Here is a 15,024-nt window from a genome sequence, read left to right as displayed (position 1 = left end):
TAGTTGTGTTATTTGCATTCTAAGCTAGATATAATTCAATGTTTCAGGGGTATTATTTATAACTGTTCTAACAAATTGGAAACATGTTGCTTTCTATTACTGAAATACTACAGAACTCACCAACTTGGATAGTCACTGGCTAGGTTCCGTAAGGTAAAGGCCAAAGGTTTCATTACAGCATGGAAGAACTTAACTTTTATTTATACACGAGTCAATTGGTTAATTAATATCTGCTTGCTAAAACAAAATCAATCATTTTGCAAATATATGCTTTGAAAAAGTAGAAAGGAATGAATATGATCTTTTTCTATTACAGACAATATCACAGCGTGTATATTATGAATAGAAGCACAATCTCGTGAAGAAAGGTTGCTACACACACTGGATGTATGAAACTCACCAGACTTGTACTAAGTTAATGCCCCTTACCACCACTGTATGACCCAGAACTAAGAACATAAAACTATCCACTGTGCTATTTCTTTAAGGAATGCAGGAACTAGTCCATTTAACTGTCTACTCCGTCCTTGAACATGGTAAACTAAACCTTCTAATCAAGCTTCTAACCAGGTAAAGTTGTTTTAAAGTATTTGAGTTCTTACTAAAATGATTAGGAAAGTAGATCTGGAGACCATGGACACATTGAGTTCGCTAATGCTTATAAAATGTTTATGATTTTCTCCATGATGTTTAAAATATCATAAGCCTATGGATATTGTCTTTTTCGATCTTCAAGTATTCTGTTTTTCTAGTGTCCAAGAAAAAAGTATTTCTCAAAACTTTAGGCAACAGGTTAGAATAAAAATGAGACCACTGGTCAACCTGTGTTAAAAGAGTCTGGACTAGTGGGTCTCAGCTTTACTGGCACTTTAGAAGGAATCAAGGAGCCCTAGATATCCTGGAGACTTATTCCAACCCCTACTCGGGAGGTTCTCATTTCATTGGTCTGTTTGTATCTTGGGTAGTAGGACTTTCCAAGATTTGCATTGGGCCATTTTAACAAGCAGCCAAAGCTGAGATCTACCAAGGTTTAAAAACACCCTTTGTGAGATCACAGGTCTATCACTTCCCTATGAAGTCATAGTACCCTCTCAAAGGCAAAAGATTCATTTCCAATAACATTTACAAGTTGAGACATTGAGGTTAAAAATGTTAGACCAGATATAAATAATATTTGTTAAAATCTGCTTATACCAATCAATCCTGCATTCATGCAAGTTTGGGCCTCGTGTAATTCAACATTATTGACTAAGTGGTGATGGCTAAGTGCTATTCTAGAGAACAAGTGCGTGCCTGTTCATATGCAGACAGGTAAGGTTGACTGACCCTCTTTTCTTCATGCTGTTCTTACCTGTGTTCATGGGGGATCATGGAATTCCAAGGCTGGCATTTGATGCCACTCTTAGTGATGGATACCGTCCCTTTATAGCTGCCTCCTTTACCAATGATGCAGTTTCTAATATAGTCTATTGAATAACAGAGAAAAATGTTAGAACTATGTGAAACACATGCTGTTCTTAGTGGAGAAATAAAATAAGAATCCACTTAAGCCTGTAAGTCATTAACTTATGTAAACGGTTTCCAATAACACTGAAAGTTCTGGCTTAAAGCTTCTCCTAGTATTTTTAACATAACACATTTCAGAATAATACAAAACAAACACATCACATAGACACAAATTCTTATTTTGAATACATGATACAATCTAACTTCAGGTTATTCTTTATCCTTAACTTGGATTAAGCTACGGGTAAGCCATGGTGACTTGATTGAATAAATAAACCTAAGAAAATGTTAAAAACAAAATGTAAGTAACTTTTAAAATCTATTTTAAACTCTGAAATAAAAAAAATAAGACTGATTTGTCTTATCTAGCTCAGTAAAATTGTGTGGGTGTGTTTTCTTTTGTTCTTTTATTCTCTGTGTGTGTCTTTCTGTCTCCCTCTCTTTTTCTCAATATATCTCTATCTCCCTGTCTCTGTCTGACTCTAACTCTCTGACTCTGTCTCTCTGTCTCTGTCTCTCTGTTTCTGTCTCTCTTTGTCTCTCTGTCTCTCTCTGTCTCTGTGTGTGTGTGCATAGTATAACTACATTGGATTATTATTCCCCCTAATCTATTAACAGCTCAGTTTGTAAAGTAACTAAATTATTTTTTCCACCTTTTTTTAATTACATATTTTCCTCAATTACATTCCCAATGCTATCCCAAATGTCCCCCATACCCTCTTCCCCACTTCCCTACCCACCCATTCCCCTTTTTTTTTTTGGCCCTGGCATTTCCCTGTACTGGGGCATATAAAGTTTGTGTGTCCAATGGGCCTCTCTTTCCAGTGATGGCCGACTAGGCCATCTTTTGATACATATGCAGCTAGAGTCAAGAGCTCCAGGGTACTGGTTAGTTCATAATGTAAATTCTAACCAGGGGAATGTTAGCTACCAGACAATAGGATATGCAGCTAGCCAACAAGAAGACTGAATTAAAAAGGACTCATGATTGATCACTAATTAGACTTCAGATGTGTGGGATTGTTTAGATATGTAAAATTTTCCTATTTTCTACTATTAGCTTCTATTTAAATATCCATGCAATTGGCATAAAATGTCTATATTTGGCATCTATATTCTAATTCAATGGGAAATAATAGGTTCTTATAAGAAAACAAATAAGAAAGGATTATTGTCTTAAATTCAATTCATAATTGCTATTTCACATGGTAAAATATTTAATTTGTAAAATGTATATTTACTATTCTATAATTATCTCATTAATATAGTTTTGCTATTAAATTATATAAATACTTCATATACCAAATCATTCATATATGACACCATGTAACTGATAAATTAACAATTCCAGCTCATCATTCAAACCAGTTTTTAAGCATGTTTATATGAATTTAACTTATTCCCTCCAAATGTCCATGCTCTGTTATCAACAACCATTATGACATGAGCTATACTAAGTCATTATAACTTAAATACTATCTTAATCCTACAGTTTGCCACATTATGAGGTACCCTGATCTAGTAGCCTAAATGACATGTTATAATATGAAGAACATGCACAAAAGACAAGCTGACGAGGGAGAGGGAACTAATTGAAGGGAAGTCCAGAAAGCATCTCCTTTCTCTAAGTTGTTTCACTGACAGTCATCATATTGTCAAGGCTCCAGTCTCCTCAGTCTTATTCAATGACTGTGGCACAAATCAGAATCTGACCAAAACATCCACAGCAAAGACCTGGGTGGCAAGGAGTACCAAGAATATCTTATCCCTCATTTCTTTATTGAATGTTTAGGAAGAAGGCAGTTACCTTTGTTTTCATAGAGGTCAAATTCATGGCCAAACCCTTTTTTCACTCCACTTGACATACTATTGAAAGGATACCAGTAGCATCGTTTTCTTGACTTATCAAAAACGAAGGCCCTGAAAAAGAGAGCTGAATGAAAATAAGGAATATAATAACCTAACAGTTTTTTTTAAATGAGTACATGGTTTTCCAAGGAAGACATATAGAATGTGGCATTATTACATATGAAAATACAGTGAAGGGTGGTGTGTGTGTGTGTGTGTGTGTGCGTGTGTGTGTGTGTGTGTGTGTGTCCTATTTCAAAGGAGCAAAGAAAGACAAACTAAAGATTTTGTAGGTAAAGATTAGAAAACGAGATCAAGACTCTGTGGGAAGTTTTGACATTTTCTTAATGACTTATAGAAAAAAATAAAGGTTTCAACAAGTAAATTATTACATACAACAACCACCTAGATTCTTTCTAAAGGCTTTTATTATTTTTTAAAAGGTCCCAGTTAGTTGGAAGTTTGTATTTATATGCAAATGATTTAGTTGAGTTATCATAAGTAGCTTCCAAAGTTTTTAAGCATACAAATATATTCTAAAATGAAATATCTTCTGGGTTTGGTGATGTACTCCTGTAATCCCCACTATGGGGATGCTGAGATTGGAGAAATGTATTCAAGGCCTGTATAGGCTACAGAGTAAGTTCAAGGCAGACATGAGCAACTTCACAAGACACTGCCTCAAATCAAAATGTAAAATGGCTAGGAATATGTGACAATGGGGGAGATTTCCTAGCATGGATAAGGACTTAGATCCTACCATAAAATAAAATAGCTGCAGTGGTATTCCTTACTATGCATTAGGACGAGTACCCAGGCTCTGAACACAGATAGCTCTGTGGTGCTCTCACTCTCAGCTGGAGCAGCTTCTTAGTGAAGCAGGCAGTGGTCCATGCACAGACTCAAAAGGATAGAGAATAAGGAACTGCAGGAACCTGGCCGCCCTCCCCACAAGGCTCAACAAACATCCTGGAAAAGGAGGGGAGAAGGTAAGAGGAGAAGGCTGAGGAGGAGGAATGTGAAATGCTGTCCCCGGACACAACCTGGCTTGTCCACACAGGAATTCACAGCAGCTCCTGCTCCTGCCTACACAAGACCAAGCCAGTTGACAAGTCCAGCATGGAATGATAACTCCTGACAAAGTGCCCTTACCTGAGGCACTATTGCCAGTTGATGGCTGACAAGGGAGAAAGGTTCATTTTCCTTTTAGGAGTGTGGTCACTAGTAGATTGACCATGCTTCCACAGCCATGCCCATAGATAAGTACCACTAATTGACCTCAGTGGGTTTTATTTTTTAATGAAATTAATTTGGCAGGAAGATGCCTGGGGACCCTGAGAAGAGCCGGGAAGTCCTGGAACTCAATATAACCAAGATACATTGTAAACAGAGAAGAAAATTTCAAGAAAAAAAAATGTATTAGGCAAATCGCCACCCCTAAAAAGTATCTTAGGAGCCAGGCGTGGTGGCACATGCCTTTAATCCCAGCACTCAGGAGGCAGAGGCAGGCTGATTTCTGAGTTCGAGGCCAGCCTGGGTTACAGAGTGAGTTTCAGGACAGTCAGGGCTATACAGAGAAACCCTGTCTCAACCCCCCCCCCCTAAAAAAAAGTATCTTAGGAAAGAAAAATCTGAAACTGTCACATACTATACGATAGATACCCTTGTTTGGTAAGTCATAGAATGTGAAAGTTAATAAAAAGAATGGAAATCCAACCGTAAGGATGCTATGTTCCCTAAATAAGCTAATCTGAATACACATTTTATTTCAAAAGCTATTATCAATAAAAAAAATATGTTTGTAACATATGTTCTCGTGGAAGATGTCAATGTGCATTGTCCCCACCATCCCTGTAAGTATTCTCCAAAACAAACTGACAAATGTCCCAAAGTACTTTGTTTTTTAAGAAATTTCAACCACAAAAGTGGGCCCAATTTCCAGACTATGGAACTTTTGCTTTCTTCACAATATAAAAGCATAGTCCTTCAAGAAAAAAATGTATTTTTCCAAATTATGTACACTTCTATATGAAGTGTGTAGGACCATGACAGTCCCTGTGTTCAGTTTTTCTCTAAATTTACCTTAGCCTAATTTTTAAGCTCAGCATCTGAAATCCATAATCAACTGTACTTCTCCTGTTGCTTTCCCTTTACCCTTAAACTCAGAGGAGGGAAGTCTCAACTTCAACCCAGTTGCCAACAGAATGTCTCCATAAATTTACATAGCTCCAATGGTGATTGAGAGAAATCTTTCCTGTTTTATTTTTGCCAATCTCAAGGCTTTTACGCAAAAGTCAGAATGAAACACAATTATCCTAGGGATAAGCTTACAAATCCAATTCCCACTGCCATTGCCAGAAAATATCTTCTTGAGAGGGACAGTTTGGATTTAAAAATAGAAACAAGATAGTCTTTCTTCTGCCTAAGCCTTCTGAAGACCTTCTGTGACCATGTCCTTCCCTACAAACCCATAATCCTCATTTCTTCGAGACAGAAGACTAGATGGGAATCTCTCCCCATAAAATCACTGAATTCTATATCCTCATAAAAGCCACTGTGAAAATAGAATATGCAAAAATCAAACACTAATAAAATTATTACAAAAAAGCTCATTTTTAAATACTATGAGTAAAATTTAGGGCCTCATACATTCTAAGAAAACACCCAACACTCTGATATATTTCAGCCACATAATCTTTTGTTAACACTGTATTTATTATCACAAGAGTATATGTAAGAGCATGTGCATAGATGCCTCTGCAAGCCAAAAGACGACATCAGATACTCTGGAACTAATTACAGGTGGTGATGAGGTCCCTGATGTGGGAACCAATTCATTTCTCTTCAAGAGCATCAAGTGCTGTTAACCATCAAACCATCTCTCCAGCACCCAAATACACAATGTTATTTTTAAGGGACAAAAGAAAATAGAAAATAAACCAAGAATAAATATGGATGGTGTCGGGGTGGGGTGGGGGGGCTTTGTAATCCAGGCTAATCTTGAACTCCTACTGATTTGCATACTGTTTTTGGTATTATAAGATTCACCACCATACCTAGTTCAGGACACATATGTTCTTATGGCTATTTGGAAGAATACTAGGATGAAATTTTCACCTTGCTCTTTCAAACTTGGAAGCTTTTCCCTCTGAGATCAATGGCAAGGTAGTAAGGGGAGCTATCAAATGATAAGAACTTCACTTCCTGAAGCCACTGGAGCCTCTCGATGGCTCCATCACTTCCCAGCAAGCCTTTCCCATCACTGTGCCCTAACCTCTTTGAAGCAGTCTCTGCTGCTGACACCAGTCACTCTAGGTTTTTATATAATTCTCTCAACACCTTTTATTGAAATCCCTACAGAGATGATGTAAGTTGCAGTAGCTTTTGGCTGCTGCCCAGTTCCTATCCAGAAAACACTTGCACTGCTCTGCTACAGAAGGAAACAAAAGACACAATATTTTATAATAATAAAAATGATAATGATGATGATGATAAAGATGAAAGTCAATCCCATTTATAGCCAAAGTGACTGTGTACTTTGGAAGACAGTTTTCCGAGCCTTCCATACTCACTCCATGTGAGTGAGTTCTGTCTCTGTTCTAATGAGTTAAAGCTAGACTCAAATTTATTTTAAAGGACTGGTTGTGTTGACTACCAAAAACGAAGAGAAAGTATGTCCATTGCATACTTACTTCATGTGAGAAGCATTCAGTAAGTACGGTGAGGTGACTTACTTGCAAGTGAACGTAAAGCCCCTGTTCCTGATACACCTGTTGGCACACTCATCTGCAGAGTTCACTTTTTTGGTTTTAATCTTCAGTAATGGGTCTTCCTTGGTAAGAGTAGTTTTTGCTGACTTTTTAAATTCATGAAGTGTATTTCTTCTTTTCTTCTGTCCTTCTATCAATACAAAAATTAAAGAATCGATGTGAAAGAAATGTTTTTTTAATGATTACAGAGGAGAAAAATCCTTAAGGAACATCTTTAAGATAATGATTTTATAGGACATAGGACAACACAATATACCTCTGCGGGGGTTAGGGTAGATATGGGTGAGGATTTATAAGAGCAAGAGAGATGAGCATTACAACTATGTAAATACAGATAGTTGCTATGTAAATTCATTAATCTATGTCTCTTCAAATGAAGGATGTATTGAATAATTAGGACAAGGTTCAGCCCCAAAGAATAAATAACCCTAAAGAATAATTATTTTTAAATTAGGACAAGGATCACCCTAAAGAAATTTTGTTCTCCAGACAACATAGAATCAAGTTTCAGTGCCAGAAGCATAGCATACGACGCTTTGTAATTAAACTATTCATTCCCCACAGTGGTTTCTTATGCAAGTTACAGTGCTAACTAGGTAACTCTATCCAAAGACAAGTGCAAAACATCATTTAAAGCTCTTCAGTGGACAAATTCTTCTGGCTTGCTCTTTAAATGTAACACACTATACATATTTTAGTTCCTTTCCTTTTATTTTTGTACAAAAATTTATTCAGTGTTTGGGACACTATTTCTCAGTTTCATAAAACTGTGTTGCGATCAAGCTAAACATTGTAAATCAAATGTATGTAAAGCTTTATCCTTTAATGTAGCAATACCATTTTTCTTCATGAATGGACAAGAACCCTAGGTAGCATGAAACTTACTATAAAACCACAAAACAGAAACAACAAACCTAAAGTTTTTCAATTTATGTATAATTTGAAAGTAACAAGAACATGTTCACTTATTCTCAATTTCCTAAAGGCACCCCAATGTAATTCTATTCAAAGTCCTAATGATCAATTATCTATTAGACTGCAGCTATTGTATAACAAGTATGGAGCCACACATCTACATGTCAGTTGGTATAATGGCTCTTGTCACGATGGTGGTTTGATACATTTATTTTCAACCAGAGGTAAGTAAAGACATAGGGAGAAATTAATTAACCACTCCAGTGAGTTCAGGTTGGAAAGGCAGAGACCCGGCTTTGGAGCTAACACTCATCACCACATGCAATGTCATCTTGTATCTAAGAATTGCTAAGAATGTATGTGGAAATGTGATTTATAAACATTTCCTGAAGATTTGCTTCAGAGCTATCAGCTGAAAAGAAGCTTGGATGCCACAGCAGGAAATGCATTCCTGGTCTTTACATGTGGTGAAATGTGTCAAGAAAAGGAAAGGCAGCTCTCTGTGCAGAAAAGTGGGAAACATGGCTACCAGAGTGAAATACGTATCAAGAATGGCATTGTACTCTGGTTGCCAGGCACGACTGGCTCCAGTTAGTTTACTAGGCATGCAGATGCTGCTCATTAATGTCTATCCTAACCTGAAGTCACAATAAAAGAGAGAAAACACGCAACTCTTTAAATTCCTATTTCTTTGCAAAACTCCATAACAGAGTCTCCAAAAGTCTGGTACCAATCCCTGGAGCGATGCCTGTCCTTGGCCTATAAGATACGACTGTTATGATATAAGAGATTACACTTAAAAAAAACTTGACGTACAAATTTAACCAACTAGCCTATGTTATTTATGTTATTTAATCTTATTCAAGGCATGTTGTTAATAGTTTGTAATATGTCCTTAAGTGTTATTGGTAGTATATTAAAAAGTGTGGGGTCCAAATTGTTCCATATCACTGAAAATCATAGTAAAATGGCATTTATACTGACTTGCCAAATGACTTTGTTTAATTTACATGAAATCTCAAGGTATCAATTGTTTCATTTGTAAAAGAAAAGTTAGATTAAGTAGAATTATTTGAACTATAATCTTAAGTAAATATTGAATATACAATTAGCAATTGGAATAAAATGGACTTTTCTTAGAATTTTGGTATTATTTTTAAAGTTTCATCACTTAACTTCTGATGTAACTTGTTTTTCTTACAACAGAGGAAAGCATATTTTGAAGATTGGCATGACTGTCACAAAATCTTGTTAAAGAGGGATATAAATTTCTCTCATGAGTTTCTCTTTCTGTGACCTTATCTCATGACTTCCTTGGCACTCCTAAATATTTCACAGTATGAAAATTTCTTATAAATTTAAATATTTTCTGTGATAGGAGCATACATTGAGAAAAATCTATGTTTAAAACAACTTTATCCAAAGTTGACTATATATATATATATATATATATATATATATATATATGTATATATATATAATGTGTGTATAACATATATAATATTAACACATTTATGAATTGTATATATATATGCATAGTGTATAGACACAATATTGTATATATACAATATAGGCAATATATACAATTCATATACATATATGTATAAACATATAATTTATACATATATGTATATATATTATATATATATACATAGATGGATAGATGGATGGATGGATGGGTGGATGGATAGATGATAGATAGATAGATAGATAGATAGATAGATAGATAGATAGATAGACAGACAAATAGATAGATGAATTCTGCCATTCTGCCAGCTAAGAATAGGCATTGGTCTTATGTATGTTTTTGTATGTGTCTAAGTGTAAAATAAGAACATAAAAATAATTTCAAAATTATTAATGATAAACATTAAGTTCCTAAGGCATTTTGGTAATTATCATTCAAAACAGAGCCTCCAGTCAAAGCCATAAAAGTGAGCGTGAAAACTGTTGCCTAGGAAAGAGGCCTCTGCAGTTATTGGCTCTGATTAGTTTCACAGATCCTCAGTTGTCCTATTGAAATGTGTTAATGTATGGTTTTGCCTCATAAAACAAGCTACTCTTGCTTGCTAATAAGTGTTCCATGACTAAAGATCAAAAAACATTCAGAAAATTAAATAAATCCCTAATCTCCCTTTATTGCATAGTAAGTAGAAACGCCAGCACTTCAGAGCTAATATGGACCAATCACAACCAGATACCAAGCATCCCTCCACACTGGGACATGTGAGCTTCCCCTTGTAACTCAGTACTTTATACTAGACCAGTAACTAATGACTCAAAACTATAATGTTCAAAGTTACTATACATCATTTAATTCATGCATCTATAAAACTAATTACTTCTTCAATAAGAGAAAAAAAAATCAAAATAGAAGTCATTCAAAGTCAGCATCTGAAAAAGACTCTTTTGCTGAAAATAGATTTCACTATCTCTTCAGCCAGTGTCAACTGATGCTTGCTTTACTGCAATTAAGAAATTAAATCTTAATTTGCAGAAAAAAAAATCAGAAGTATGTTTGGGTCAGATCTGTGTCAACTATTTTTAATGTGTTTGTTAGCTCAAGTTTATAAACAAGAATATTAAAATAAAATCAAAGGGTAAGAAAGCACTGTAAATTTGTCTAGCTATCCAATATTTTAAATTATGTTCCTTTCTCTTCTCGAGCTTAGGAAAACATTCTGGAATTATGTTTCTCGAAGAACCTGAAGTCTTCTATTTTAGAACTGAGACCATCAGGATTCTGGTGAAAAGCTATAAACAGAAAACAGGGTCAAACATATCAAGGTGGTTGAAGACAGACACATTTCTCCCTCTGGTCCCTGGGCCTCACACTCGCTTCTCTCAGTACCTCATATATTTTCTTCTGTGTGGAAGAACCATGGACTTCAAAGGAAATTCATGCAAAGCAAGGATTTGCACGGTGTGGAAAAAGCAGGAATCTGGTTCCCCATAACTGAAAAAACTACCCACATGATTCGTGATTAACAGTTTGAACTGGCAAGATGTTAAGATGAAAGTCTACAAGTAATTGAAGGGAGGAGGCAATGGTTTGTGACTGGAGATTTTTAACCCCTAAAGACAAGGATCCCTAAAAGATGCTGCAGTTTCCACTGTTATTATCTAGGATTCAGACTTCACTCTGACAGTAATGTACTCCCCCTAGGAGAAGCTAACCTCATGGTAAGTGAAGACAATGACACAGAGGAGACTTGGTAGATTTAGATCAAGTATTGGCAGCTAAGAAGCAACATAATTTTTCTCTCTAGGATATTATATAGAATAAATTGATCATGGTGAGCTTTGAAGTCTTCCCCTTTTCTATTTCCTTTTCTGGAATTCCTTATTGTAGATGCCCCATCCTGTTCAGTGTCTCCTCTTTCCTTCTCTGCCTGCAACTCTTTACCACACAGCAAGGAAAGCAACCACCCTGGAGTGGAACTATTAGTGTCCTGTTTCTACAAAACAGTCAGATGCTGCCTGCAATACTCACTACAGAGACCACTTGGTTTAGCATGGCATTCAGTGCTACCATTTTCTCCCATCTTACTTTTCTTACCACAGTCTCTCCTGACACTAGGGACCAGTAAACCAGCCCTAAAAGGTGACCTTTACTTGCTATCTGTAGATCTTCTTGGGGCTTCTCTTGAACTTTGTTACATCTGCATTTCAGACAACGTGCCATCTCCTGACTAGGGTGCCACTCATGCTGTGACTAATCGTCTCAAACTTGACTTGGGTACCTCACACCTCTTAGCCTTTTGTGGCTTGAACACTCAACTTATAAACTCTCAAATATGCAGTAATGGACATTTTCTAACACTGAAATTTTGTTTTGTTTTGCTACTTGAAAATGTTGGTTAGTTATTAAAACATAGTCAAACAAGTTTTCAAAATTATGCTTAAGATGAGTGCAGTGTTGCTGCCAGCTTCGGTATAAGGAAAAAAATTACATAATTCATTCACTTAGGATATAAACCTTTCAATTCTGTTCCTTAATTAACTGAACTAATTCAGTTCAGTACCAAAGATAAAATTAAGATGTTCAAACCTCAGTTTTCGTGTGTCAAATAAATCAAAAACTGTGGGTCTTAATCAGAAGTTGGAAATTGTACTTTCCAGCGTCTCTCTTAGCACTATGTGCAGGTTGCTCTCTCGTTTGTTCAATCTTGCATCCCTCAAGACCTATATATACATCAGGTAGTCATTTAATGCTTAATTTTATTTAGCAGAGTATTTAATATTTGTTTAGAACATTTAGTGTGAGTGAAAGGAGAATAACACTATATAGTAGATCAACTATTTAAACTGTTGGGCTTGTTCACACCAAATATTTCTGAAAAAAACCTAACAATGTATTTATATAATTAATGCCTTCTATTCATGACTGTTAGCATAACAGAGCATTCTTTTACTATATGAAGAATATGAATAACAACAAACTGTTCAATAGTAAACAAAAATTCAAACAACACACTCTCATTACATATTCTAAGAAAGCTACCTGTCTTTTTTATGGGAGTTATTTAAAACATGAAAACTGTTAAAACATGGTTGCAAACACAGCAAATGCAGCCCCTCTTTTGATGACAATTTTAGCATTATCCATTTCAGAAATTATTCATAACATTTATCTGTAATTCCCAATGGGCCTCCCCTGGCCTGCCAGCATACTCTCAGGCCACTCTCTCTACACTCAGGAAACGCAGTCATTTCAACATTAGCCAAAGTGAAATACAATTACAAATGTATATCTCCTGCCAAAACTGTGTAACGCACGCCAAAAAATAAATAGACATTGTCTATGGTCGATCTACTGTTTGGGTTTTCCGAACTGAAATCTTACATTAGCTCAGCTCAGCTCAGCTCAGGTAACCATACTTCAATGGAATAGCACTTTAATCTTTGGAAAGGGAAACCAGCAAACTGGACCAAGATTAAAACTTAGACTGACACTCTTAAATAAGCCACAGTAAATATCAACCTTGATATGACATATCTTTAAGTTATTTTCCACTTGTTCAAGAATCTTTGCCTACATGGTTTCAAAGGACCCTTTCCAAAGTGTCTTTTATTCTACAAGGAATCACTTCCCAGCACAGAAAAACAGGTGTGTTCAATATTTTTATTAGCACTAGCTACTTCTTGTATTGCATCAGATACTCGATCAGAGGTGTGATAAATATTATAGTTAACTTATCTCAAATCATGAGGCTGTTTCTTTATTTTCCCAGTCTTAAAAGGTCACCTATCTGCTAGCTGTGCATTTATTACAATCTTTATTTCCGTGTCTACCCAAAGTTCACTGCCTTCTCAGACTGGCAAGCCAGGCCAGCCACTACAATAGTAATACAACTAAATACAGATGTTTCCTCAACTCTTGATAATAAGAGATAACTTCCTACACCAGCAGATGAGATCCCTAAATGCCCAGGAAATCCGAACAAGTCCAAGAGTCTCCTCCTTGATCTGCAAATCCCAGGAAGACAGGGGGACAATTCTGCTGCATCAATCCAAATCACATAAGTGTTCCTCCCTGCACTGCAGCAGCAAGAGAGATCATCCTTACATCCCCTACCCCCACCCCACCCCCACCCCCACCCCCACCCCCAGAAGGGGAGCTTGGAAGGAAAGCTTTCTGTTTCATTTTTATAACATGCATGTACTCAGAGCTTTAATCTGTCTCCTCCAAATGAAGACCTGCATAATGTCAAAATTTGGACCTGAAGGTTGACTGGATGGACACTTACAGAAAATTCGCCTTTGGGGAAATCATGAGTCCCTGGTTAGATTGACCATCACTCTCCTCTCTTCAATTCGGAATCTGTCTCCGTTTTTAAACTTGGCCAAACCAGCAAAGTTCCAGCCAGTGTTAGCACTTCATTCCTATCCCATAATTTTGGACTGTTTGGCTAAATGAGGTGGGGCCTGGTGGGGGGTGGGGGTATCACTGAGAGATTTTAATTATTTTAAATGTTTTTCAAACAGAAAAGGAATGTCAAAAGAAAGCATAATGAGAGGTTTGAAAGCCCACACCACACATGGAATTAAGAAAGGATGCTGGAAATAGGGCAGAGAGCTTCTTGGAAGGAAAGAGCAAGGTCAGAAGGAGACTTAAAGCAACCCCAATCTCCATGAAGCAGAAGTAAACTTACCTGCATAGGGGATGGCGACATGAAGCAGGAGGAGGTGCAGGAGGACATGCTGCAGCAACAGGACCGGCAGAAGTTTGGTCCCCCACATCATGCTTGCAGTTCGAGCAGACTGATCCCTCTGCAGGAGATGCCGGGCTGAAAGAATCCTGTTGCAAACCGGTCGGTTCTGAGCTGCTTTTATTGCGATGAGCTAAGTTTGTTGTGTGATTAACTGGAAAGATCTAGGTCTGAACTCCCTCTTACGGTAAGAAACTGTTTAACAACAGCCCTTTACTCTCTTCCAGCCCCTTCCTTTCCTCAACCCCCCCCCCCCCAACAAGCAACAGATCCCAGCTCTCCCCTCCACACACTCCCCCTCCCAGAAAGAAACTTACAAAGCAAAGGTCACCTGGCCCGAGGCCAGCTGCAATTTGGAAGCTGGAGCTCCAGATCCTTGTGGCTCCTATCCGAGTAGGGAAGGGAGGAGCAAGGCTCAGCCCAATCGCTAAGTCAAGGCACAGGCAGAACACCAATTCGCCCCGTTTGAACAGGAAAATGCATGTGTTTACATATCTATCTGGGAAAAGAGGAAGGGGAAGCAGCATAAGAAGAGAGCGGAGCAGCCCTTCTGCCAAATGAGCCCCAGCTCATAGTCTGCGAGCTTGCAGTGCTGGAGAGATTCAGGGATGAACACTGACCCCAGTTTCCCGGGATTTTAAAGACAGTAAGAGCAGAGAAAGGAAGTCAGGGGTGGCAGAGCCCAGGTAGAAAGAGGGCAGGTAAGAAAAGCGTGGGGCCTTGACGAATGAGAAGAAATAGCACCAGAAACAAAAACACCCTGGTTTTCAGGC

General features: G+C 37.2%; 1 protein-coding gene and 1 long non-coding RNA gene across 6 annotated transcripts in view; one reads left to right on the top strand and one right to left on the bottom strand.

Moving 5' to 3' along the window:
* The window catches only part of Hgf (hepatocyte growth factor), a 65,945-nt gene extending 51,227 nt beyond the window's left edge, over positions 1-14,718 (bottom strand). For 2 of the 5 annotated variants that reach the window (NM_001289458.1, NM_001289460.2), the window contains exons 1-5: positions 14,569-14,718; positions 14,195-14,340; positions 7,089-7,254; positions 3,314-3,426; positions 1,352-1,466 (exon numbers count right to left, since the gene is read on the bottom strand). In NM_001289458.1, coding sequence (NP_001276387.1) covers positions 1,352-1,466; positions 3,314-3,426; positions 7,089-7,254; positions 14,195-14,285 — 485 coding nt within the window. In that variant the 5' untranslated portion in view covers positions 14,286-14,340; positions 14,569-14,718. Of the gene's footprint in view, positions 1-1,351; positions 1,467-3,313; positions 3,427-7,088; positions 7,255-14,194; positions 14,341-14,568 lie in introns of those variants that run through there. The other 3 variants (NM_001289459.1, NM_010427.5, NM_001289461.1) reach the window with 3 other exon arrangements.
* On the top strand, positions 1,126-14,354 carry Gm31113. The gene is made up of 3 exons (XR_389763.3): positions 1,126-1,311; positions 10,712-11,222; positions 14,028-14,354. It is a non-coding gene; the product is annotated as a predicted gene, 31113 (long non-coding RNA).
* Positions 14,719-15,024: the final 306 nt, after the last annotated feature.

Source organism: Mus musculus, chromosome 5 (assembly GCF_000001635.26).
Source record: "Mus musculus strain C57BL/6J chromosome 5, GRCm38.p6 C57BL/6J".
Taxonomy (NCBI): domain Eukaryota; kingdom Metazoa; phylum Chordata; class Mammalia; order Rodentia; family Muridae; genus Mus; species Mus musculus.
The sequence above is the reverse complement of the archived record's forward strand: the minus strand, read 5'-3'. Positions and strand labels throughout refer to the sequence as shown.